The following is a 25,257-nucleotide window of genomic DNA, read 5'->3' as shown; positions in this document are numbered from 1 at the left end:
GACGGTTAGCTTTAGAGAGCGAAAGCGGGTTAGCTAAGATGGACAAAGCGCTAACATGCTACGCTAACACTTAATCCAGCGTGACTGACTCCTCTCACTCACCACCATTGGCCGTCTACTGTATTCTATGTTGTACATGTAGTTCTACTGCATTTTATTGTGATGATCCGCGTGCATCAATCAATATTTTTTACAACCTGGAGTTTGTGTGGGAAAGACTTGAGCCCAGATAACAGGTTGTGGTTTCCAAAGTGTTTCCGTTATTTATTTATCCTGTTTGAGGTGTTCCTCGAGAATTCATTTGAGATGTGCCAGTGCCTCTCATGAAATGGGCTTTTCCCATTTCGTGCACTGGTTGCTCGTGATTGTTTGTAGACTATGCTTGCGCTGAGGGAATTTACACTCACATTTGTTTTGATTGCTTTGGCCCACATGTCATTATATCATTTATTTTTGTACGATTCATATTACGAACAGAATAAGCAATTCAATGCATAGTGCTAGAAATATGCATCTGGCAGACCGTGTGTGTTTTGGATTGAGAAGAAGACGTCTGTCACGCCGCTGTGGATATAAGGACGGGCCAAGTCGACCATGCAAGCACCGGGCAGAGGGCCACCCACCACGTGCCAAACTAGTGTGTGTTCGTGTGTATCTGTTAGCCAGAACGTCCTCCTGAGATGACATAGGTACCACTAGCAGTGGTGCCACTAGTCGATGGTGGGACCGCTAGCCTGACTCATTGCCGTGGGATATCGTGGAATAGTCTGTACGACAATACTTTCCTGTGAACATTTTGTAAATAATGTCGACCGACCTCTATTGTGGAAAAGTCTGTACAACAATAATTTCCAGTGAACCTTTTGGATCCCATATATTTTTATGCTGTTTTCAGAAAAATGTGAAATTACAAGGCCATATACATGATTAGGGGAGAGAAAATGGGAGGTGGGAGGGTTCAACGCAAGAATTAGACCCCGGTCTCCATCGGGGGCACATGTGTGTCGAGAGAGGGGAATGTTACCCCTTGATCCCGGACCTGCACACTGCAAGCATTTTGTCTGAAAATTCTACCTGCACAAAGACAAATTCCCCCAACGAACCAACCGAGTAAGTTGAAATGGAATTTCATTCAAAATTCTGTCTTGTAGGGGACTCGCCTATCAAGATAACAATGAGAATATACAGTGAGCTCCAAAAGTATTGGGACAGTGACAAATGTTGTTGTTTTGGCTCTGTACTCCAGCACTTTGAATTTGAAATTATACAGTGACGACGAGGTTAAACTGCAGACTGTCAGCTTTAATTTGAGTATTTGGTCCCATATTGATTACATCAAGCTTGTGACTCTACAAACTTGTTGGATACATTTGCTGTTTGTTTGGGTTGTGTTTCAGATTATTTTGTGCCCAATAGAAATCAATCAATCAAATGTATTTATAAATCCCTTTTTACATTAGCAGATGTCACAAAGTGCTATACAGAAAACAAGCCTAAAACCACAAACAGCAACCAGTGCAGATGTAGAAGCACGATAGCTAGAAAAAACTCCCTAGAAAGGCAGGAATCTAGGAAGAAACCGAGAGAGGAACCAGGCTCTGAGGGGTGGCTAGTCCTCTTCTGGCTATATTGGGTGGAGATTATAAGAGTACATGACCAGATTGTTTTTCAAGATGTTCAAATGTTCATAGATGACCTGCAGGGTCAAATAATAGTGGTTATATAGGGTGCAACAGGTCAGTACTTCAGGAGTAAATATCAGTTGCCTTTTCATAGCCGAGCATTCAGAGGTCGAGACAGCATGTGTGTGAGAGAGAGAGAGAGAGAGAGAGAGAGTCGAAAACAGCAGAGAGAGAGAGAGTCGAAAACAGGACAAGGTAGCACATCCGGTGAACGGGTCAGGATTCCATAGCCACAGGCAGAACAGTTGAAACTGGAGCAGCAGCACGACCGGGTGGACTGGGGACAGCCAGGAGTCTTCAGGTCAGGTAGTCCTGAGGCATGGTCCTTGGGCTCAGGTCCTCCGGGAGGAGAGAGAGAGAATTAGAGTGACCCTACTTAAATGAACACAGGACACCAGTTCTTGAGTGTCTCCATTGATCTTAGGTCCTGGCAGTTCTGTGCAGACTCAGGACAACTGAGCTTTGGAGAAGTACGCAGATTCAAAAAGGAGTCCGTAATTTGCTTTCTAATGATCATGATCTTTTCGTCAAAGAAGTTTATGAATTCATCACTGCTGAAGTGAAAGCCATCCTCTCTTGGGGAATGCTGCTTTTTAGTTCGTTTGCGACGGTATCAAAAATAAATTTTGGATTGTTCTCATTCTCCTCAATTAGGTTAGAAAAATAGGATGATCAAGCAGCAGCGAGGGCTCTTCGGTATTGCACGGTACTGTCTTTCCAAGCTAGTCAGAATACTTCCATTTTGGTGGCATGCCATTTTCGTTCCAATTTTCTGGAAGCTTGCTTCAGGGCTCGGGTATTTTCTGTATACCAGGGAGCTAATTTCTTGTGACAAATTATTTTAGTTTTTAGGGGTGTGACTGCATCTAGAGTATTACGCAAGGTTAAATTTAGATCCTCAGTTAGGTGGTTAACCGATTTTTGTACTCCAACATCCTTGGGTAGGTGGAGGGAGTCTGGAAGAGCATCTAGGAATTTTTCAGTCGTCCGAGAATTTATAGCACGGCTTTTGATGATCCTTGGTTGTGGTCTGAGCAGATTATTTTTTGCGATTGCAAACATAATAAGAAGGTGGTCCGATAGTCCAGGATTATGAGGAAAAACATTTAGATTCACAATATTTATTCCACGGTACAAAACTAGATCCAGAGTATGACTGTTGCAATGATTAGGTCCGGAGACATGTTAGACAAAACCAACTGAATCGATGATGCCTCCGTAAGTCTTTTGGAGTGGGTCTGTGGACTTTTCCATGTGAATATTGTCTCCCATGACTACAATGTCCGATAGGAATTCAAGGCACTCCGTGATGAATGCTGTATACGGCCCAGGAGGACTGTAAAACAGTAGCTTTAAAAAGTGATTGAGTAGGCTGCATAGATTTCATGACTAGAAGCTCAATATATGAAAACACTGTCGGAAATGCTAGCAACACCTCTGCCTTTGCAGAGGAGATATGGTCACTAGTGTAGCCAGGAGGAGATGCCTCCTTTAACACAGTAATGTATCAGGCTTGAGCCATGTTTCAGTCAGGCCAATCACATCAAGATTATGATCAGTGATTGACTTGGAAGTGAGGGATCTAACATTAAGTAGCCCTATTTTGAGATGTGAGATATCACAATCTCTTTCAATAATGATAGGAATGTTTAGTTTTGCTCAAACTAGATCGAGGCACAGACACAGTCTCAATGGGGATAACTGAATTAAGTGATAATGCATGAGAAGTCAGTGTTTGGAGGATATATTCATTGAGGGCCAGCAAACCGTGCCAATATATCCTCCAACCATCTCTTTCGAGGGCATTATCACTTTTATATAATGAGTTACCAACATATTCAAATCATGATTGACATATTTTCATAAAATAAATATTATTTTGATGAATTTCTTCATTCTAATTCATCCTTCCACAAGATATAGTCCCGACACAAATCTAGGGTTGCTACCCAAGCCGGATGATTGTTCGTTCTATTGGTTCAGTTGCCAGAGACGCGACCCAGTCGTTCAGTCTTTTTGTTCTGTATCTATGGAGCGATCCAGTCGATCGTTCGAAATGTTCCATTGACATACTGGCTGGCAACGTTTTTATCACTTGCTTGCTAGCTAGCCAACTACGGCTAACTTAGTCACATCAAAAAGAGCAGCCAGAATAACAGCAAAGTAGCTGCATTTGTTTAAGCTGTTTTCTAGTGACATTTATTTGGATAAATCCATAACAATGAGCTAATGAGGTGCGATTTCACCTGGCATAGAAAATGTGCTCTCTCGTTAGGAAACTGTTGTTCAGAGGAGCTAGCCAACAACACAGCTAACACAATCACTTCAAACTGAAGCTGGAAAGATTGCAAACTAACTGCACTTCATTTTGTTTTACCTTTTTCAATTGACATTTCTTTGTATTTATCCATAAAAATGATGACAGTTGATTCATGATTCCGACTGGATGAGAAACTTTGCCTGCCTGTCGGTCTCGTCCCAACTGGTTCATTACTATGGGACAGCTGGAGATCGAATTTGAATATTTAAACAAAGTTGCAAATGTCTGAGAGGTAGACAGTAAGGTTTGTACAAATCTCTGCTGTTGAAAACTAAATGTTAGTCTAAAAGAAATGTGAGATAACGTCTAGATGCTTTTTATAGTGGAGATCAAGTTCATAAATTGCTTGGCTGGGTTGATGAGACAGTGGGTTGCACAGTCAGATGGAATGGAGTAAATAGGCATGTCATAGATTTAGCCGGTGCTAACTTGTGGAATAGACACCGGCTAGAGTGCGGTTTTAACCAATCAGCATTCAGGATCAGACCCACCCGTTGTATAATTAAGTAATAAGGCATGAGGGGGTGTAGTATATGGCCAATACACCATGGCTAAGGGCTATTCTTAAGCACGACGCATCACAGAGTGCCTGGATACAGCCCTTAGCCATGGTATATTGGCCATATACCACAAACCCCTGAGGTGCCTTATTGCTATTATAAACTGGTTACCAACGTAATTAGAGCAGTAAGAATAGATGTTTTGTCATACCCGTGGTATACGGTCTGATATACCATGGCTGTCAGGCAATCAGCATTCAGGGCTTGAACCACCCAGTTTATAATGATAAATAATGTTTTGTGTAATTTTGGAGTCACTTTTATTGTAAATAAGAATAGAAAATGTTTCTAAACACTACCATGATTACGGATAGTCCTGAATGAATCGTGAATAATGATCAGTGAGAAAGTTAGACGCACAAATATCATACCCCGAAGACATGCTAACCTCTCACCATTACAATAACAGGGTTAGCATTTTTTGGGGTATGATATTTGTAGCTAGGATAGTCCATTCAGTAACAATTTGCCGCTGTTTTCCAGGGAGTCCTGGGTTCCATTGAGTCAATAAAAACATTTCTGTGTATACAAACAAACACATTTCAACTTGACTGTTGCTTTCTGCATGTAATGATTATAATGGAACAATTCACAAATGCAAATATAAAGCATTTAAGACACAACTGTCTCTGTTTTGATTCTGAACAGTCTGTTTTTAGTCCGTAAGACTAGTCAGACGAGGTACACTACATGGCCAAAAGTATGTGGACGCCTGCTCGTCGAACATCTCATTCGAAAATCATGGGTATTAATATGGAGTTGGTCCCTCCTTTGCTGGTATAATAGTCTTCACTCTTCTGGGAAGGCTTTCCTCTAGATGTTGGAACATTGCTACGGGGACTTGCTTCCATTCAGCCACAAGAGCATTCGGGCACTGATGTTGGGCGATTAGGCCTGGCTCGCAGTCGGTGTTCCAATTCATCCCAGAGGTGTTCAATAGGGTTGAGGCCAGGGCTCTGTGCAGGCCAGTCAACTTTTCCACACCGATTTCAACAAACCATTTCTGTATGGACCTCGCTTTGTGCACGGGGGAATTGTCATGCTGAAACAGGGAAGGGCTTTCCCCAAACTGTTGCCACAAAGTTGGAAGCACAGAATCATCTAGAATGTCATTGTATGCTGTAGTGTTGCCATGCGTTTGATGCCATTCCATTTGCTCCGTTCCAGCCATTTATTATGAGCCGTCCTCCCCTCAACAGCCTCCACTGTCGTCTACAATGAGCTCTGTTTCCTTTTATGAATCAAAGTATGACATGGTGGTGTCACTGGTTGTGCTGTCTTAGTTTTTTCAGAGCTGTTTCCTGTTTCTCACCCCACTGCCATGGAACATCCTTCTTTGTGAGCTACTGTAGTGGCACAGTGAGGGTGGCATAATCCTGGATGAAATCTGAGCAGTAGTTGGCCATGCCGGAGAAGACTCATTATTTGACTTGCATTTTGGGGATTGCAGGCCTGGTAAATGGCAGTGACTTTTTTCAGGTCAGCTGAGATACCGCCAGCAGAGAAGATGAAAACAGAGAACTTTGGAACACTACTCTCAGGCTGTTATTGTGGCCAGCTTGTGTTGCTACATACACGATGTTGTCGCTGAGGTTTTTCACACCTGCAATGCCTTGGAGTGTCTGACAGCATTCTGGAACACCTCTGCAGCTGGAGAGATACCACATTTCAATGGTTTATACCTCCTCAGGCCGAGATGAGTGGTGAACGTGGGGAATATCTGCTGTCGGGTGTAGTTCAAGTTGGTGATATCCAGCTTTTAGATCCAGCTTGGAAAACACTGTGGTTCTGTTGAGTTTGTGGATGATGTTGTCCATGGTGTGATGTGACATTCACGTAGAATGGCTGTATTGGCTTTGTGCTTGTCTGCCCAGACTCTGGGTCCTTGGGCTTTGAGGGTCTCACGATGGGGGGAGACCCAGGGTTTAGGGCCTGCCACCCCACTGGGCAAAAAACTGATTGAATCAACGTTGTTTCCACGTCATTTCAACCAAATTTAATGTGATACTTTAAATAAACATGGAACACTGATTGGATTGGAAAATAGTCATCAACGTAAGCAAATTTCTTTTTGTTTTTCACTCAACTTTTAACCTAAATCCAATGACATGGTGAAATGTTTTGTTGATTTTTACGTTGAATTCACATTAGTTGACGACTCAGTCAAATGTAAATCAAGACTAGACGTTGAACTGATGTCTTTGCCCAGTGGGACCATCTCAACAATGTCATCAGTCTCCAGTGCTTATAGCTTGTCTTCAACTTTTTGGTTTTCGGATGTGGAAGGGCACGCCCCTGTGTGGTTGGCACGTGGGCTGGACTTCGGTGTCTGTGTGTAGTTTCACCTGGGAATCTTTCCGCGCTCCAATTCCATTGAACATTCTGGGTGGTTGTCCACAAGTTCATCTGCCGCTGTGCGCTGGACTGGTGAGGAAGACGGAGTTGATTGTCTTGCTCAGGCTTAGCTCCTTAGTTGTGTGGTAGCTTAGCCGGGAGTAGCCATCGCCTTGAATGACATAGAATGTGCTCGGAGTGTTCTTGTCTCTTGCCTCTACATTGCATGTGAGTGCACCAGCAGTGGGTTTGTGGAGCCGTATCAAAAGAACTTGATTTTGGCTGGGCTGAGCTGCGGCCGTGGCTTAAGTGTATTGAAAACTACCAGTGATCATGTTCACTGCAGCCATATCACAACTACTACTCTGACACCATTTAGCTGAATGTGTGTCCGTGGATGTCTAACACTTGTCACTGCTTGATGAATCTCGCCTCGCATTTTCACTGTGTGTTGCACTTACGTAGTTAACTTTCTGCCGTGATCTGTGTTGTTTAGCATTGTCTCTGGTGTCTGTGTGCTGCTCCTGTTTTGGTTTTGATCGACACTGCTTTGAAAAGTGATTTTGTTTCCCACAAGCTTTGCACTCTTTTCCTCTTGCCGGACAGTCTCCAGTATGTGTGTATTTGCCTCTATTGGTTGTTTGATCTAACCCTTTCTGTGCACTTGTTGTGCGCTTCTGATGCACTGTATTGACTATAGCAGCCGAGCACTGTTCTATGCCTGTTGCCTGGATTTCAGATAGTTCCAGCGATCTCCTGTGATCGAGAGGGGCGGTTACAGCCATGTCAGGCTCTCTCAGTGCTCTTCTGTGCATGTGACGTGGTGAGGATGGACCCAGGTGCAGAGAAGAGACCAGACAAGGAATCAGTGGTTAAGGATAAACATAATACACTGCTCAAAAAAATAAAGGGAACACTTAAACAACACATCCTAGATCTGAATGAATGAAATAATCTTATTAAATACTTTTTTCTTTACATAGTTGAATGTGCTGACAACAAAATCACACAAAAATAATCAATGGAAATCCAATTTATCAACCCATGGAGGTCTGGATTTAGAGTCACACTCAAAATTCAAGTGGAAAACCACACTACAGGCTGATCCAACTTTGATGTAATGTCCTTAAAACAAGTCAAAATGAGGCTCAGTAGTGTGTGTGGCCTCCACGTGCCTGTATGACCTCCCTACAACGCCTGGGCATGCTCCTGATGAGGTGGCGGATGGTCTCCTGAGGGATCTCCTCCCAGACCTGGACTAAAGCATCCGCCAACTCCTGGACAGTCTGTGGTGCAACGTGGCGTTGGTGGATGGAGCGAGACATGATGTCCCAGATGTGCTCAATTGGATTCAGGTCTGGGAAATGGGCGGGCCAGTCCATAGCATCAATGCCTTCCTCTTGCAGGAACTGCTGACACACTCCAGCCACATGAGGTCTTGCATTAGGAGGAACCCAGGGCCAACCGCACCAGCATATGGTCTCACAAGGGGTCTGAGGATCTCATCTCGGTACCTAATGGCAGTCAGACTACCTCTGGCGAGCACATGCAGGGTTGTGCGGCCCCCCAAAGAAATGCCACCCCACACCATGACTGACCCACTGCCAAACCAGTCATGCTGGAGGATGTTGCAGGCAGCAGAACGTTCTCTACGGCGTCTCCAGACTCTGTCACGTGCTCAGTGTGAACCTGCTTTCATCTGTGAAGAGCACAGTGGCGAATTTGCCAATCTTGGTGTTCTCTGGCAAATGCCAAACGTCCTGCACGGTGTTGGGCTGTAAGCACAACCCCCACCTGTGGACGTCGTGCCCTCATAGCACCCTCATGGAGTCTGTTTCTGACCGTTTGAGCAGACACATGCACATTTGTGGCCTGCTGGAGGTCATTTTGCAGGACTCTGGCAGTGCTCCTCCTGCTCCTCCTTGCACAAAGGCGGAGGTAGCGGTCCTGCTGCTGGGTTGTTGCCCTCCTACGGCCTCCTCCACGTCTCCTGATGTACTGGCCTGTCTCCTGGTAGCGCCTCCATGCTCTGGACACTACGCTGACAGACACAGCAAACCTTCTAGCCACAGCTCCCATTGATGTGCCATCCTGGATGAGCTGCACTACCTGAGCCACTTGTGTGGGTTGTAGACTCCGTCTCATGCTACCACTAGAGTGAAAGCACCGCCAGCATTCAAAAGTGACCAAAACATCAGCCAGGAAGCATAGGAACTGAGAAGTGGTCTGTGGTCACCACCTGCTGAACCACTCCTTTATTGAGGGTGCCTTGCTTATTGCCTATAATTTCCACCTGTTGTCTATTCCATTTGCACAACAGCATGTGAAATGTATTGTCAATCAGTGTTGCTTCCTAAGTGGACAGTTTAATTTCACAGAAGTGTGATTGACTTGGAGTTACATTGTGTTGTTTAAGTGTTCCCTTTATTTTTTTGAGCAGTATACTTTACTGAGAAACGGTAGTCGCAGGATCACCGTACACTTGAAAAACAACAAACACTATGTCTCAAACTCACTCAGGAAACAAACGCACCCAGTAAACAATTCAAGCTTCTGCAAAGGACCACAGAAAACAGACCTCTTTTAAAAGGGACACAATCATGAAATATCAAGACACACCTGAGTCTAATAAAAGTCTCTAGGGTGGTCTCTGCCGCCCTCTGGTGCCAGGAGGAACCACGACAGCGCAGCCTGGACGAGGTACAGCTCTGAATCAATTGTTCTTTCATCTCCATGTCAATGTCTGCAAACTCAAAGTTATTTGCTAACATGCAAAGTCTGGTGTGGTAAGTATCTAGGCTCTCGCCTACTTCTTGATCATGACTCACCGTTCCATTACAATACACATTAGAGTCATTGAACGAAGACGTCTTAAGAGCCCCGACGCTCGGTCTGAACATTAACAAGCATTCCTTGCAGTGCAGTTTTGGAAGAACCTGATCTTTCATACCAGCGAGAAATGATTTTCAAAAAACAAAAGGTTAAATTGATGCACCTTTAGGGTTAGTGTTCCCACATGACAATATCGCCATGTTGCAGCTCGTGTTTACGGAAAACAGACGGAAGACAGAATCGACTACCTATGCTAATTAGCTATCTGTGTCTCCTAACACCTGTGTGTAAACGGAAGACGGATGCCTCAAACGTGCTGTTACTGAAAAATACTGTTGGCTGCAACTGTGTTAAAACCAGTTTTTATTTTACTTATTTTTATTTCACCTTTATTTCACCTGGTAGGCCAATTGAGAACAAGTTCTCATTTACAACTGCGACCTGGCCAGTTAACATGAAGTCTATTATGCACTTGTGAAATTATTTTGATGTGATTGGTCCCATCATGTTGCTCAGTTGCTCACCGCAATTGAGAATCGATTAACTTTTATAAGGAGTATTTGGCTGTTTTGGCTTCGAGAGCCAAACAGAACATGTAAGATCCTTGGACTATAAGGATTAACATTAGGTTCCTTTAGTCCATTATTGGACTTCTTGCCCTGCTGCTGAGTGGCTTCACTTAATATATTGGTACTGAACGTTCTTTTTCAGTTTTGTGTCTGCATACTTATCTGCCTCTACCGCGAATGTGTCGCAAATGTCATGTGCTCGTTCTCCTTTTAAGTGCAACAACGGTGCTTTCAGCCTGGCATCGCTGGTAATTTTCATGGCTATGGTGTAATGTTAGAATATCTGCACCTATTTATTCCAACGTGGCCCAACGGAACTAGGGTCACTTTCAGTTTTAAACGGTGGGATTGCTAGCGCCATTTCAATGTCCTTTTCGCTAGCTACCAGCTTGTTAGCTTGCAAGCGTTAGCGTGCTAGCATAGCTTGCTAATCACGAGTGAAAATCCTTTACTTGCCAGAAAGTAAAATTCAGTTCAATGTTTGTTTTCTTGCTGTAATCCATCTCATGTTTAATCCTCGTTGCTATTGTAATATTCCATATGCATGAATAATAAGGTAATGTCCAAACACAGTTCAGTTGATGGTCGTTTATCTAGAAGCGCTGCATGGTTGACATACACATGTTCAATGGTTGACTGACAACCATAAACTGTAGTACTATGGCTCTACCATGAGGTGTCGTATTACACTAGTGTCGTCGTAAACAGTGTAATCAATGTTACTGCACTGTCGGACCTAGAACATTACATGTATGTGTGTCTGTGTGTGCGTATTCCAACTGAATGTGTTCGTGTGCATACGTGTGCGTGCATGCTCGCCTAAGAGTGTCTGCACGCCCATGCGCATGTGCAGGTGAGGTGCCAATCAGCAGGTGCCTGGGCTGTCGGTCGTCAACTGGGCCTATCACGTTGCCACGAACACAGTTGTGCCCCTGCTTCCCCACTGTTCCCTTGGGGACCTCAATGTCCCCCTGGGATCTGCCCCATCGCTCTCTGTCTGTCAGCTGTTCTCTCTCGCTCTCTCTCTCGCTCGCTCTCTCTCTCGCTCTCTCGCTCTCTCTCTCGCTCTCTCTCTCGCTCTCTCTCTCTCTCTCGCTCTCTCGCTCTCTCTCTCTCTCTCTCTCTCTCTCTCTCTCTCTCTCTCAATTCAATTTAAGGGCTTTATTGACATGGGAAACATATGTTTTCATTGCCAAAGCAAGTGAAATAGATAATAAACAAAAGGGATAAACAAATAAACAATAACAAATCTCTCTCCACCTACTGTCAACTGCGGTTCTCTCTCTCTCTTGATTTATCATTCCTCTCCCTCTTATCTCTTTCCTTTTCCCCCTCTTCCTCCATCTTTCTCTCTCACTTGTCCATCTCTCCCTCCCTACATCAATATTTCTCTTGCCATCTCTCACAAAGACAAGACATGTTTGGATTTCAAATCAGTAGTATACGTTTATTTAAGGATAAAGTCATATTTATATCCTTGTGGCAGTGAAGGGACATTGGCTAAATACAGAAGATGTACAGCATCTGTGTCAGTGGAGCACGTTGAGTGTCTTGAGGGACCAGGTCTACGAACGCTCTAGATACTGAACCAGTACAATTCCAGACTTTGCCAGTTCATAGAAAAGGGAGAATAAATTGAGTCCAATGGAGCCTCTTTTCACTGACCTAACTTTATCTATATATATTTTGCATATCTGCCCATAGCCTCTCAAAGGTACTTTTGGGGCCCATAGGGCTCTGGTCAAAAGCAGTGCACTATATAGGGAACAGGGTGCCATTTGGGACATGGCCTTTGAGAGGCTATGGGCAGATATGTCTGTGGAGTAAGACAAAGACAGACATATACTGTTGAAGTCGGAAGTTTACATACACCTTAGCCAAATACATTTAAACTCAGTTTTTCACAATTGCTGACATTTCATCCTAGTAAAAATTCCCTGTCTTAGGTCAGTTAGGATCACCACTTTATTTTAAGAATGTGAAATGTCAGAATAATAGTAGAGAGAGTGTCACGGCTTCCGCCGAGGTCGGTCCTTGTCCGGGCGGCGTTCGGCGGCCGACGTCACCGGTCTTCTAGCCATCGCTGATCCATCTTTCATTTTCCATTGGTTTTGTCTTTATTTTCTACACACCTGGTTTTCATTATCCAATTACATGTTCATGTATTTAACCCTCTGTTTCCCCATGTTTGTTGTGCGTGATTATTTCAGTTATTGTTCGGTTCATGATGGCTGTTTTTTTGACGGGTGCTGTGTTCACCCGTGCGTAATGTTTATCGTTGGTTATTTTGTCAAGTGTATTTGTTTACCTTGTGCCTTTGTTTTTTTGAGTAAAGTACATTGCTCACTCATTTTGCTCTCTTGCGCCTGACTTCATGCACCAGCTACACTCACCTTCTGACAGAGAGTGATTTATTTCAGCTTTTATTTCTTTCATCACATTCCCAGTGGGTCAGAAGTTTACATACACTCATTTGGTAGCATTGCCTTTTAAATTGTTTCACTTGGGTCAAACGTTTCGGGTAGCCTTCCACAAGCTTCCCACAATAAGTTGGGTGAATTTTGGCCCATTCCTCCTGACAGAGCTGGTGTAACTGAGTCAGGTTTGTATGCCTCCTTGCTCGCACACACTTTTTCAGTTCTGCCCACAAATTTTCTATAGGATTGAGGTCAGGGCTTTGTGATGGCCACCAATACCTTGACTATGTTGTCCTTAAGCCATTTTGCCACAACTTTGGAAGTATGCTTGGGGTCATTGTCCATTTGGAAGACCCATTTGTGACCAAGCTTTAACTTCCTTGAGATGTTGCTTCAATATATCCACATCATTTTCCTACCTCATGATGCCATCTATTTTGTGAAGTGCACCAGTCCCTCCTGCAGCAAAGCACCCCCACAACATGCTGCTGCCACCCCCGTGCTTCACAGTTGGGATGGTGTTCTTCGGCTTGCAAGCTTCCCCCTTTTTCCTCCAAACATAACGATGGTCATTATGGCGAAACAGTTCTATTTTTGTTTCATCAGACCAGAGGACATTTCTCCAAAAGTACGATCTTCATCCCCATGTGCAGTTGCAAACCGTAGTCTGGCTTTTTTTATGGCGGTTTTGGAGCAGTGGATTCTTCCTTGCTGAGCGGCCTTTCAGATTATGTCCATATAGGACTCGTTTTACTGTGGATATAGATACTTTTGTACCTGTTTCCTCCAGCATCTTCACAAGGTCCTTTGCTGTTCTGGGATTGATTTGTACTTTTCGCACCAAAGTACGTTCATCTCTAGGAGACAAAACGTGTCTCCTTCTTGAGCGGTATGATGGCTGCATGGTCCCATGGTGTTTATACTTGCGTACTATTGTTTGTACAGATGAACGTGGTACCTTCAGGCGTTTGGAAATTGCTCCCAAGGATGAACCAGACTTGTAGAGGTCTACAATTGTTTTTCGGAGGTCTTGGCTGATTTCTTTTAATTTTCCCATGATGTCAAGCATAGAGGCACAGCGTTTGAAGGTAGGACTTGAAATACATCCACATAATACATATTACTTTACCTTAAAAAAACATATACTATAGTGCAGTTTGATAGTGCAGTTTAAGGTGATTTTACAGTTAACAACTGTAGCTATTTCACATGCTGATATTGACTTTGGTATTACTGAGTTATCATTGGCTAGAACTTGAATTGCTAGGGGGCTGGCCCACGTGGAGGAAAATGTAGGGAAAATGGCGCAGCACAGCTTTCAAACTAGGGATTTCATGGCTGATCGAGGTAAGACAGTAATTCTACTAATACATTATTCATGTATGAATTACACATTGATACAGCCAGCCCATAGCGGGATGTTTAAAAAATACTTAATAATCACCAAAGTTCCGGAGCATGCCTTTAAAGGAAAAATACACCCAAAATCACTAATTCCTATAATTTACAGTGTTAAATAACACTATGTGAGAACAACACGTTTTGTTTTTCAAGTCAAGTTTTTATTATCACATGCACAAGCACAGTGAAATGCCTTTCTTGCTTGCTCTTTCCCAACAATGCAGTAATAATCAATATCAGTAGTACTATATTTTTTGTTATTTAAAAAAAGTGAAGTAGAACAAAAACACAAGAAATGTTAATAAGAAGAACAGGCGAAAGTATGTAAGCTATATACAGGGTCAGTTCCAGGGTCAGTGCCAATACCATTTGACAATACCATATTTACTATGTGCAGGGATACTGGAGTGGTAGGGTTAGATACAGTTTGTACAGTCAGGTCCATAAATATTTGGACATTGACCAAGTTATTATTATTTTAGCTGTCTACCACAGCATATTAGAATTGAAATGAAACAATGCATATGAGCTGAATGTGCACACTTTCAGCTTTAGTTTGAGGGTATTTACATCCAAATTGTGTGAACGGTGTAGAAATTACAGCACTTTTTCTATGTGGTCCCCCATTTTTAAGGGACCAAAAGTAATTGGACAATTGGCTGCTCAGCTGTTCCATGTGTGTTATTCCCTCATTAGTTAATTTACAAGTAAGCAGATAAAAGGTTTAGAGTTGATTTCAAGTGTGACATTTGCATTTGGAATCTGTTGCTGTTAACCCTCAATATGAAGTCCAAAGAGCTGTCACTGCCAGTGAAGCAAGCCATCATTAGGCTGACAAATCCAAACAAACCCATCAGAGAGACAGCTAAAACATTAGGTGTGGCCAAATCAACTATTTGGTACATTCTTAAAAAGAAAGAACGCGCTGGTGAGCTCAGGTACACCAAAAGGCCCGGAAGACCACAGAAAACAACTGTGGTGGATGACAGAATAATTATTTCCCTGGTGAAGAAAAACCCCTTCACAACAGTTGTCCAGATCAAGGACACCCTCCAGGAGGTAGGCGTATCTTTGTCAAAGTCACCAATCAAGAGAAGACTTCACCAGAGGAAATACAGAGGGTTTACCACAAGATATAAGCCACTAGTAAGACTCAAAAACAGGAAGACCAGATTAGAGTTTGCCAAAAAAACATCTAAAAAAGCATGTACAGTGAATTCTGAAGTGTTTAGGACTATATTATCTGCTCAGATTCAGCCAAATGCATCAAAACTCATTGGACAGCGCTTCACAGTGCAGATGGACAATGACCCGATGCATACTGAGAAAACAACCCAATAGTTTTTTAAGGCAAAGAAGTGGAATGTTCTGCAATGGCCAAGTAAATCACCTTACCTGAAACCAATTGAGCATGCATTTCACTTGCTGAAGACAAAACTGAAGGCAAAACGCCCCAAGAACAAGCAGGAACTGAAGACAGCTGCAGTAAAGGCCTGGCAGAGCATCACCAGGGAAGGAACCCATTATCTGGTGATGTCTATGGGTTCCAGACTTCAGGCAGTCATTGAGTGCAAAGGATTTGCAACTAAGTATTAAAACTCACAATTTAATTTATGATTACCTTGGTACGTCCAATTACTTTTGAGCCATTAAAACTGGGGGGCTATGTTTAAAAATGGTTGTAATTCCTACACGGTTCACACAATCATTTTGATAAAACCCTTCAGTTAAAGATGGTCTACACTTAAAGCACATCTTGGTTGTTCCGTTTCAAGTCCATTGTGGTGGCGTACAGAGGCAAAATGATGCAAATTGTGTCACTGTTCAAGTACTTATGGACCTGACTGTATAGGGGTAATGTGACTAGACATCAGAATATATGATAAGCAGAGAAAGCAGCAGCTTGTGTGTGTGTGTGTTTAGAGTCAGCATGAATGTGTGTGGGTGTTATGTTAATGTGAACAAATTGTGTGTTCGAGTGAGTATGTAGAGTGTGCATAGAGTCAGAGCAAAAATTCAAATAAAACAGAAGGTTCAATGCACATAGTCTGTGTAGCCATTTTGTTAGCTATGTAGCAGTGTCATGGCTTGGGGATAGAAGCTGTTCAGGAACCTGTTGGTGTCAGACTTGTTGGTACGGTACCGCTTGCCATGCGGAAGCAGAGAGAACATTCTATGGCTTGGGTGGCTGGAGTCTTAAGTCGACTGCAAAACCCACAATGCAATAGCTAGCACACAATAATACCAAAGTCAATATCAGCATGTGAAGTAGCTATAGCAGTTAGCTGTAAAATCTCCTTAACAAACTGCACTATCAATTTAGGAGTTTACAATCTCACCATATTCAACCTGCAAACCTGGTCTTATAGACTAGACGTAACATTTATTTTAAAACATTTTATTTCACCTTTAGTTAACCAGGTAGGCCAGTTGAGAACAAGTTCTCATCTACAACTGCAACCTGGCCAAGATAAAGCAAAGCAGTGCGACAAAACAACAACATAGTAAATGTAAATCCGAGAAACTCAAATTGGTACGATATGTTACGTTTGGTATGGTTACACAAGACAGATGGTTATTTAAGGCAACAACAAAAAAAGTAGGGTGGTTGGTCGTATTATAACGCGAATGTCTAGCAACCCAAAAGTTGCGAGTTTGAATCTTATCACTGACAACTTTAGCATTTTAGCTAATTACCAACTGTTCAACTACTTAGCATGTTAGCTAACAAATTAATACATACCATACGTAACATATCATACTAAATGGAGTATCTCAGATTTACGTACAGACTAATATAAATATGAATGCTTTGAGACCAGATTGAGCATTGTGATAATAATTAATAGAAAGATCACTTTTAGATGGTGAAAATGTCTTTCGCGCATCAGATTTCAGTATTGGCCGATGTCATAACGCGGGATGTTATCTTCTCGCTCGAATGAGCCATTGATTATATTTTTGTGATAATCCCGACATCTAGAAATTTGTCATTTAACAGAGGTTCACGATATTTCTCCTATTTTTCTGATTCAGTCCGTGGTGTTTAGCTTAGTGCTGTTACGAACTTCAGACATCGATCTGCAGGTGCTGGAAAGGGTTAGGCTTAGGGGAAAGGTAACATGCAAAGTAGCTAAAAAGTAGTAAGTAGTTGAAAAGGTGCTAAAATGCTAAATTTGTCAGTTGCAAAATTTGAATCCGCAACCTTTGGGTTGCTAGACGTTCACGTTATATGCCAACCAGCCACCCACTCGATTTTTTGAATGAAGTAACCATCTGTCTTATGTAACCATACCAAACGTAACATATCATACTAATTTGAGTGTTTCGGATTTACGTTTACTATGTTACATCCAGTCTATGAAACCAGGCTGCAATGCTATGTCATACCGGCTGTATTTCTGCCTGTGTGAACGGCAAGAGTTCAGATACACATGAAAACATTAAATGACCCCAGGAATCGATAGAACATTGCTCTGAGATGCACAAATACGATATAACATTCAAAATGGGTGACTCTTTCCTTTAATTTGAACCTCCTCACAGCAGGAAAATAATCCAGCAGCCACAGGAAATGTGAATAATTATGTGGATTTTGATTCATCTACATTTTTGTAGGGGTTAATCCCTTTTTCGTGAGGACAAATCAAGTCTCTCTCTCTTTCCACCCATCACTAAGTCCACTCATTCCCTTCCTCATTCATTCAGCTCAACATGTTGGAATGCATCTGTCCATCCTTTCCACTGGCTTTTCTGTGTTCCTGCTGTCCACATTTCTCTTTTCTTATATTTTTTTGTGCTCTCTCTCCCTTTTTATCTCTCTCTCTCTCTCTCTCTCTCTCTGCCTGTTACTGCGACTATTTCTCGCTTATCTTATGCTTTATTTTCCTATGGTTTTCCCTTTCTCCTTTCTCTCCCACCCATCTGTCCCTTTCCTCCCTCTCTCCTCTCTCCCTCTCTCCAGTGTGTACGTCTCGCTGTCAGAAGTTCCTGATCTCGCGTGTGGGCGAGGACTGGATCTTTCTCATCCTACTGGGTCTGGTCATGGCCCTGGTCAGCTGGGTGATGGACTATGCTATCGCTTTTTGTCAGCAAGGTGAGAGAGGGATGACGTGGGAAGGAGAGGGAGGGAGGGAGATATTCCTGGGTCTACTCATGACCCTGGTCAGCTGGGTGATGGACTATGCTATCGCCTTCTGTCAGCAAGGTGAGCAAGAGAGAGAGAGAGAGAGAGAGGGATATATTCTTGGGTGTAGTCATGGCCCTGGTCACAGTGGTCAGCTAAGTGATGGACTAGGCCATAGCCTAGGCTCTAAGGGAATGGAAGGAGAGAGAGAAAGAGAGAACGGGACAGAGGGAGGGAGAAAGAGAGAACGGGACGGAGGGAGGGAGAAAGAGAGAACGGGACGGAGGGAGGGAGAAAGAGAGAACGGGACAGAGGGAGGGAGAAAGAGAGAACGGGACAGAGGGAGGGAGAAAGAGAGAACGGGACGGAGGGAGGGAGAAAGAGAGAATGGGACGGAGGGAGGGAGAAAGAGAGAATGGGACAGAGGGAGGGAGAAAGAGAGAACGGGACGGAGGGAGGGAGAAAGAGAGAACGGGACAGAGGGAGGGAGAAAGAGAGAACGGGACAGAGGGAGGGAGAAAGAGAGAACGGGACAGAGGGAGGGAGCGAGAGAGAACGGGACAGAGGGAGGGAGAAAGAGAGAACGGGACGGAGGGAGGGAGAAAGAGAGAACGGGACGGAGGGAGGGAGAAAGAGAGAACGGGACGGAGGGAGGGAGAAAGAGAGAACGGGACGGAGGGAGGGAGAAAGAGAGAACGGGACGGAGGGAGGGAGAAAGAGAGAACGGGACGGAGGGAGGGAGAAAGAGAGAACGGGACGGAGGGAGGGAGAAAGAGAGAAAGGTAGCTGGCGTGAGAGCGAGAGAGATATTCCGAGCCCCCCTAGTGTAAAAAAAGTTAATTTAATTGGTTTTATGTGTCTCTGTGTGTCTGTGCAGCTCAGAAGTGGATGTACGGGGGACTGGACAGTAACATGCTCCTGCAGTACCTGGCATGGGTCACCTACCCAGTGGTGCTCATCACTTTCTCAGCAGGGTTCACACAGATACTGTCCCCGCAGGCTGTGGGTAAGAGACACACCCACGCTCAAGTGTGACACACACACACATACACACACACGCAAGTGCATGAATGGGCACGCAGACACACACACATGTACTCTCTCATTCAATTTCACCTCACACCTAAATTCATTGCTAATCATGCACACTCATATATGTAAATACCTCATATGCATACAGAATGAAACACTGTGCATGATTGTTTAAAGGTCACAGATGTATGGGGTGGACTCTGTTCATAAGAGTAGTTGGCAAAGGTTATACAACTTCAGGACATCCTTGACTATATCCTTGAAACCGCTAGTACTGACAGCCTTGAATACATACATAATCTTGAAGTTGACGCATGAATATACATTTTACTCCCCTTCCTTCCTTCTTTCTCCCTCCTCCCTCCCCTTCCTCCGGCCCTCTCCTCTCCCACCTCTGCTCTTCCTCCTTTCTCTCCTCCTCTTTCTCAGGTTCGGGTATCCCAGAGATGAAGACCATTCTGAGAGGTGTAGTGCTGAAGGAATATCTCACCTTTAAAACCTTTGTGGCCAAAGTTATCGGGCTGACCTGTGCTCTGGGCAGTGGCATGCCCCTGGGAAAGGAGGTGGGAAACCCCTAGTGGACTGTTATGGAATGAAAGGGAAATGTTTGAAATTCCTGGGCCTGTATTTATCAAGCATCTCAGAGTATAAGTGCTGATCTAGGAGCAGTTTTGCCTTTAGATCATAATGAATAAGGTTATGGACAGGGGGCGACCTGATCCTATTTCAGAAGTCCTACTCTGAGAGGCTTTATGAATACGGGCCCCGATCTGAAATTGGTTTAGTTCTGCCTTTTTTTCTCCCTTTCCCCCTCCCTCATCCTATAACCCCTACCCCTCCATCTCTCTCTCTCTCTCCTCCGATCTCTCTCTCAGGGCCCGTTCGTTCATGTAGCCAGTCTCTGTGCAGCCCTCCTGAGCAAGTTCTTGGCTGCCTTGTTTGGTGGAATCTACAAGGTGAGAGACCCCCCCCCCCACACACACACACCCTAACCTTTAACCCTTCACACATGCTTACTCCCACTCAATTTGGTTTAGTATCTGTGTGATACCTGTCTGATCAGCCTGCCACCCCTCCAGGACCCACTCTCACCTCCACTCACCTGAGTCCAAACCTGGGCTCCAGTCTGGCTCCTGTCTATGGTTCTCAGTCTGCCAAGAGATTACTTTCTCTGCCATACACCACCCAAGACTTGGAGGAGGAAAAGGAGGAGGAGGAGAACAAGGAGGGGGGGAGGGAGATGAAGGAAGAAAGTGTCAAGTCAGCAAGAGTCAAATAAGACTGTCTACTTTATAGAGCTTCCATATTGATCCGTGTCAGCGCTCAATCCATTTCCACCAAGTCACTATAAGAGATTGCATTTACTTTCTGTCCAAAAAAAACAAAGCAATGACACATTAAAGAGAATATCCCAGAAGATTTTGGTCTCTGCTTTTCTTCATTTTAACTCTTAGGTACTCACTCGGATTTCTGTCTTTTCCCACTTACTGCTTAAGGAAGAGCCCTTTGAGGGAAACAAGGTACGAGTGCACGTGTGTCTGAGTATGTGCACGTCTCAGAGTTTCCACGTTTCATGTACACATGTTGGAGCGTCATGTGAGCATCATTCCATTTCTAATCGAGGGTTTCTATGATATTCTATGTGAATGGCACATGACATCACCCTTCATGTTATTCCGTTCATTCTAGCATTCCTCTCTGACTCCATTGTATTCCAATGCCCTTGGCCTTCCCTCTTTACCAGAAATGTGTATATTTGTATGTGTGTTTACATGTATGTACTATGTGTGCTTGCACATACGTGTGTGTTCCTATTCCTACAGAATGAGCTGAGGAACACTGAGATGCTATCAGCAGCATGTGCAGTGGGGGTAGGCTGCTGCTTCGCTGCCCCCATTGGAGGTAATTAGAATATACTTAGGGTGAGAAATACAATAAGGGAAAGAATGGTGTTACTGCAAAAGGGATTTTGTGTGTGTGTGTGTGTGTGTGTGTGTGTGTGTGTGTGTGTGTGTGTGTGTGTGTGTGTGTGTGTGTCGCAGGTGTGCTCTTCAGCATTGAGGTAACGTCTACGTTCTTTGCGGTGAGGAACTACTGGAGAGGCTTCTTCGCTGCCACCTTCAGCGCCTTCATCTTCAGAGTACTGGCTGTGTGGAACCAGGACGAAGGTGAGGAGGTGTGTGTGAGTGTGTGTAAGGGGAAGGGCTTTGGGTCTAGGTCACTGAGTCAATAGTTAGTCGGAGGTGACTCATGTTATTCCTCTCCTATTTCTCTTTCTCTCTCTTCTCTCTTTCTCTCTCTATGTCTGTCTTTCTCTCAGAGACCATCACAGCCCTCTTTAAGACACGTTTCCGCCTGGACTTCCCCTTTGACCTCCAGGAGCTGCCAGCCTTCGCCATCCTGGGGTATGAGTTTCTTGTGTGTCTTTTGTGTCCAACACGCCCAGGTCTGACTCCTCCTCATTCTGATCACTTCAATGGCTATTGAGCTAGAATGGTGTGTGATGCTGTCCCCTCTCCTCCTCAGGATTGCGTGTGGTTTTGGCGGGGCTCTCTTTGTCTACCTGAACAGACTGATAGTAGAGTGTATGAGGAAACAGAAGACAATCAACAAGTTCCTGCTCAGGAAGTGAGTCTAACACACACACACACACAACTTCGTACACTGCTACACACACACACACACACACACACACACACACACACACACACACACACACACACACACACACAGCGCCGGCTCGCCCTTTACGTGGACCACACACTGCGCGTCAGAGGCCCAGAACAAAAAAAAATATTTTTTTTTTTGAGGGAGTTTGAAAGAAAACTAGAATACACAACAACAAAAAATCATTAAAAAAAGAAAAATGGAATTTCACCTTTATTTAACCAGGTAGGCAAGTTGAGAACAAGTTCTCATTTACAACTGCGACCTGGCTAACATAAAGCAAAGCAGTTCGACACATATAACAACACAGAGTTACACATGGAGTAAAACAAACATACAGTCAATAATACAGTATGCAATGTGAGCAAATGAGGTGAGATAAGGGAGGTAAAGGCAATAAATAGGCCATGGTGCCGAAGTAAATGCAATATAGCAATTAAAACACTGGAATGGTAGATTTGACAGTAGATGAGTACGCAAAGTAGAAATACTGGGGTGCAAAGGAGCAAAATAAATGAATAAATAAATACAGTAGGGGAAGAGGTAGTTGTTTGGGCTATTTATAGATGGGCTATGTACAGGTGCAGTGATCTGTGAGCTGCTCTGACAGCTGGTGCTTAAAGCTAGTGAGGGAGATAAGTGTTTCCACGCGTGCTACGGGTGGGTGCAGCTATGGTGACCAGCGAGCAGAGATAAGGCGGGACTTTACCTAGCAGGGTCTTGTAGATGACCTGGAGCCAGTGGGTTTGGCGACGAGTATGAAGCGAGGGCCAGCCACCGAGAGCGGACAGGTCGCAGTGGTGGGTAGTATATGGGGCGTTGGTGACAAAACAGATGGCACTGTGATAGACTGCATCCAATTTGTTGAGTAGGGTGTTGGAGGCTATTTTGTAAATGACATCGCCAAAGTCGAGGATCGGTAAGATGGTCAGTTTTACGAGGGTATGTTTGGCAGCATGAGTGAAGGATGCTTTGTTGCGAAATAGGAAGCCAATTCTAGATTTAACTTTGGATTGGAGATGTTTTATGTGAGTCTGGAAGGAGAGTTTACAGTCTAGCCAGACATCTAGGTATTTGTTGTTGTCCACATATTCTAAGTCAGAAACGTCCAGAGTAGTGATGCTGGACGGGCGGGCAGGTGCAGGCAGCAATCGGTTGAAGAGCATGCATTTAGTTTTACTTGTATTTAAGAGCAGTTGTAGGCCACGGAAGGAGAGTTGTATGGCATTGAAGCTCGTCTGGAGGGTTGTTAACACAGTGACCAAAGATGGGCCAGAAGTATACAGAATGGTGTCGTCTGCGTAGAGGTGGAACAGAGACTCACCAGCAGCAAGAGCGACATCATTGATATATACAGAGAAGAGAGTCGGCCCAAGAATTGAACCCTGTGGCACCCCCATGGAGACTGCCAGAGGCCCGGACAACAGGCCCTCAGATTTGACACACTGAACTCTGTCGGAGAAGTAGTTGGTGAACCAGTCGAGGCAATCATTTGAGAAACCAAGGCTGTTGAGTCTGCCGATGAGGATGTGGTGATTGACAGAGTCCAAAGCCTTGGCCAGGTCGATGAATACGGCTGCACAGTACTGTTTCTTATCGATGGCGGTTAAGATATCGTTTAGGACCTTGAGCGTGGCTGAGGTGCACCCATGACCAGCTCTGAAACCAGATTGCATAGCAGAGGAGGTACGGTGGGATTCGAAATGGTTGGTGATCTGTTTGTTAACTTGACTTTCGAAGATCTTAGAAAGGCAGGGTAGGATAGATATAGGTCTGTAGCAGTTTGGGTCAAGAGTATCCCCCCCTTTGAAGAGGGGGATGACCGCAGCTGCTTTCCAATCTTTGGGAATCTCAGACGACACGAAAGAGAGGTTGAACAGGCTAGTAATAGGGGTTGCAACAATTTTGGCAGATAATTTTAGAAAGAAAGGGTCCAGATTGTCTAGCCCGGCTGATTTGTGGGGGTCCAGATTTTGCAGCTCTTTCAGAACATCAGCTGACTGGATTTGGGAGAAGGAGAAATGGGGAAGGCTTGGGCGAGTTGCTGTGGGGGGTGCAGTGCTGTTGACCGGGGTAGGGGTGGCCAGGTGGAAAGCATGGCCAGCCGTAGAGAGATGCTTATTGAAATTCTCAATTATAGTGGATTTATCGGTGGTGACAGAGTTTCCTATCCTCAGTGCAGTGGGCAGCTGGGAGGAGGTGCTCTTATTCTCCATGGATTTTACAATATCCCAGAACTTTTTTGAGTTTGTGTTGCAGGAAGCAAATTTCTGCTTGAAAAAGCTAGCCTTGGCTTTTCTAACTGCCTGTGTATGTGTATATTGGTTTCTAACTTCCCTAAAAAGTTGTATTTCACGGGGGCTGTTCGATGCTAATGCAGAACGCCACAGGATGTTTTTGTGTTGGTTAAGGGCAGTCAGGTCTGGAGAGAACCAAGGGCTATAGCTATATCTGTTCCTGGTTCTACATTTCTTGAATGGGGCATGCTTGTTTAAGATGGTGAGGAAGGCATTTTAAAAAAATAACCAGACATCCTCTCCTGACGGGATGAGGTCGATATCCTTCCAGGATACCCGGGCCAGGTCGATTAGAAAGGCCTGCTCGCTGAAGTGTTTCAGGGAGCGTTTGATAGTGATGAGTGGAGGTCGTTTGACCGCTGACCCATTACGGATGCAGGCAATGAGGCAGTGATCGCTGAGATCTTGGCTGAAAACAGCAGAGGTGTATTTAGAGGGCAAGTTATTTAGGATGATATCTATGAGGGTGGCCGTGTTTACGGCATTGGGGTTGTACCTGGTAGGTTCATTGATAATGTGTGAGATTGAGGGCATCAAGCTTAGATTGTAGGATGGCCGGAGTGTTAAGTATGTCACAGTTTAGGTCACCTAGCAGCACGAGCTCTGAAGATAGATGGGGGGCAATCAGTTCACATATGGTATCCAGCGCACAGCTGGGGGCAGAGGGTGGTCTATAGCAGGCGGCAACGGTGAGAGACTTGTTTTTAGAGAGGTTGATTTTTAAAAGTAGAAATTTAAATTGTTTGGGTGTAGACCTTGATAGTAGGACAGAACTCTGCAGGCTATCTCTGCAGTAGATTGCAACACCGCCCCCTTTGGCAGTTCTATCTTGTCTGAAAATGTTGTCGTTAGGGATGGAGATTTCAGAGTTATTGGTGGTCCTCCTAAGCCAGGATTCAGACACGGCTAAGACATCCGGGTTGGCAGAGTGTGCTAAAGCAGTGAATAAAACGAACTTAGGGAGGAGGCTTCTAATGTTAACATGCATGAAACCAAGGCTTTTACGATTACAGAAGTCAT

The 25,257-nt window shown here is 44.2% G+C and overlaps 1 protein-coding gene across 7 annotated transcripts in view; it reads left to right on the top strand.

Annotated features, from left to right (window-relative positions):
• Window positions 1-25,257, top strand: part of clcn2a (chloride channel, voltage-sensitive 2a) — a 71,480-nt gene that overhangs the window by 32,062 nt on the left and 14,161 nt on the right. For 5 of the 7 annotated variants that reach the window (XM_029704610.1, XM_029704611.1, XM_029704612.1 and 2 more), the window contains exons 3-11: window positions 18,080-18,211; window positions 19,119-19,247; window positions 19,703-19,836; window positions 20,149-20,229; window positions 20,764-20,793; window positions 21,097-21,175; window positions 21,316-21,441; window positions 21,594-21,678; window positions 21,800-21,901. In XM_029704610.1, the coding sequence (XP_029560470.1) occupies window positions 18,080-18,211; window positions 19,119-19,247; window positions 19,703-19,836; window positions 20,149-20,229; window positions 20,764-20,793; window positions 21,097-21,175; window positions 21,316-21,441; window positions 21,594-21,678; window positions 21,800-21,901 (898 nt within the window). The remainder of the gene's footprint in view (window positions 1-18,079; window positions 18,212-19,118; window positions 19,248-19,702; window positions 19,837-20,148; window positions 20,230-20,763; window positions 20,794-21,096; window positions 21,176-21,315; window positions 21,442-21,593; window positions 21,679-21,799; window positions 21,902-25,257) is intronic. The other 2 variants (XM_029704615.1, XM_029704609.1) reach the window with 1 other exon arrangement.

This window comes from Salmo trutta, chromosome 21 (assembly GCF_901001165.1).
Source record: "Salmo trutta chromosome 21, fSalTru1.1, whole genome shotgun sequence".
In the NCBI taxonomy this organism is placed as follows: Eukaryota; Metazoa; Chordata; class Actinopteri; order Salmoniformes; family Salmonidae; genus Salmo; species Salmo trutta.
This window is presented reverse-complemented; position numbering and strand designations above follow the sequence as displayed.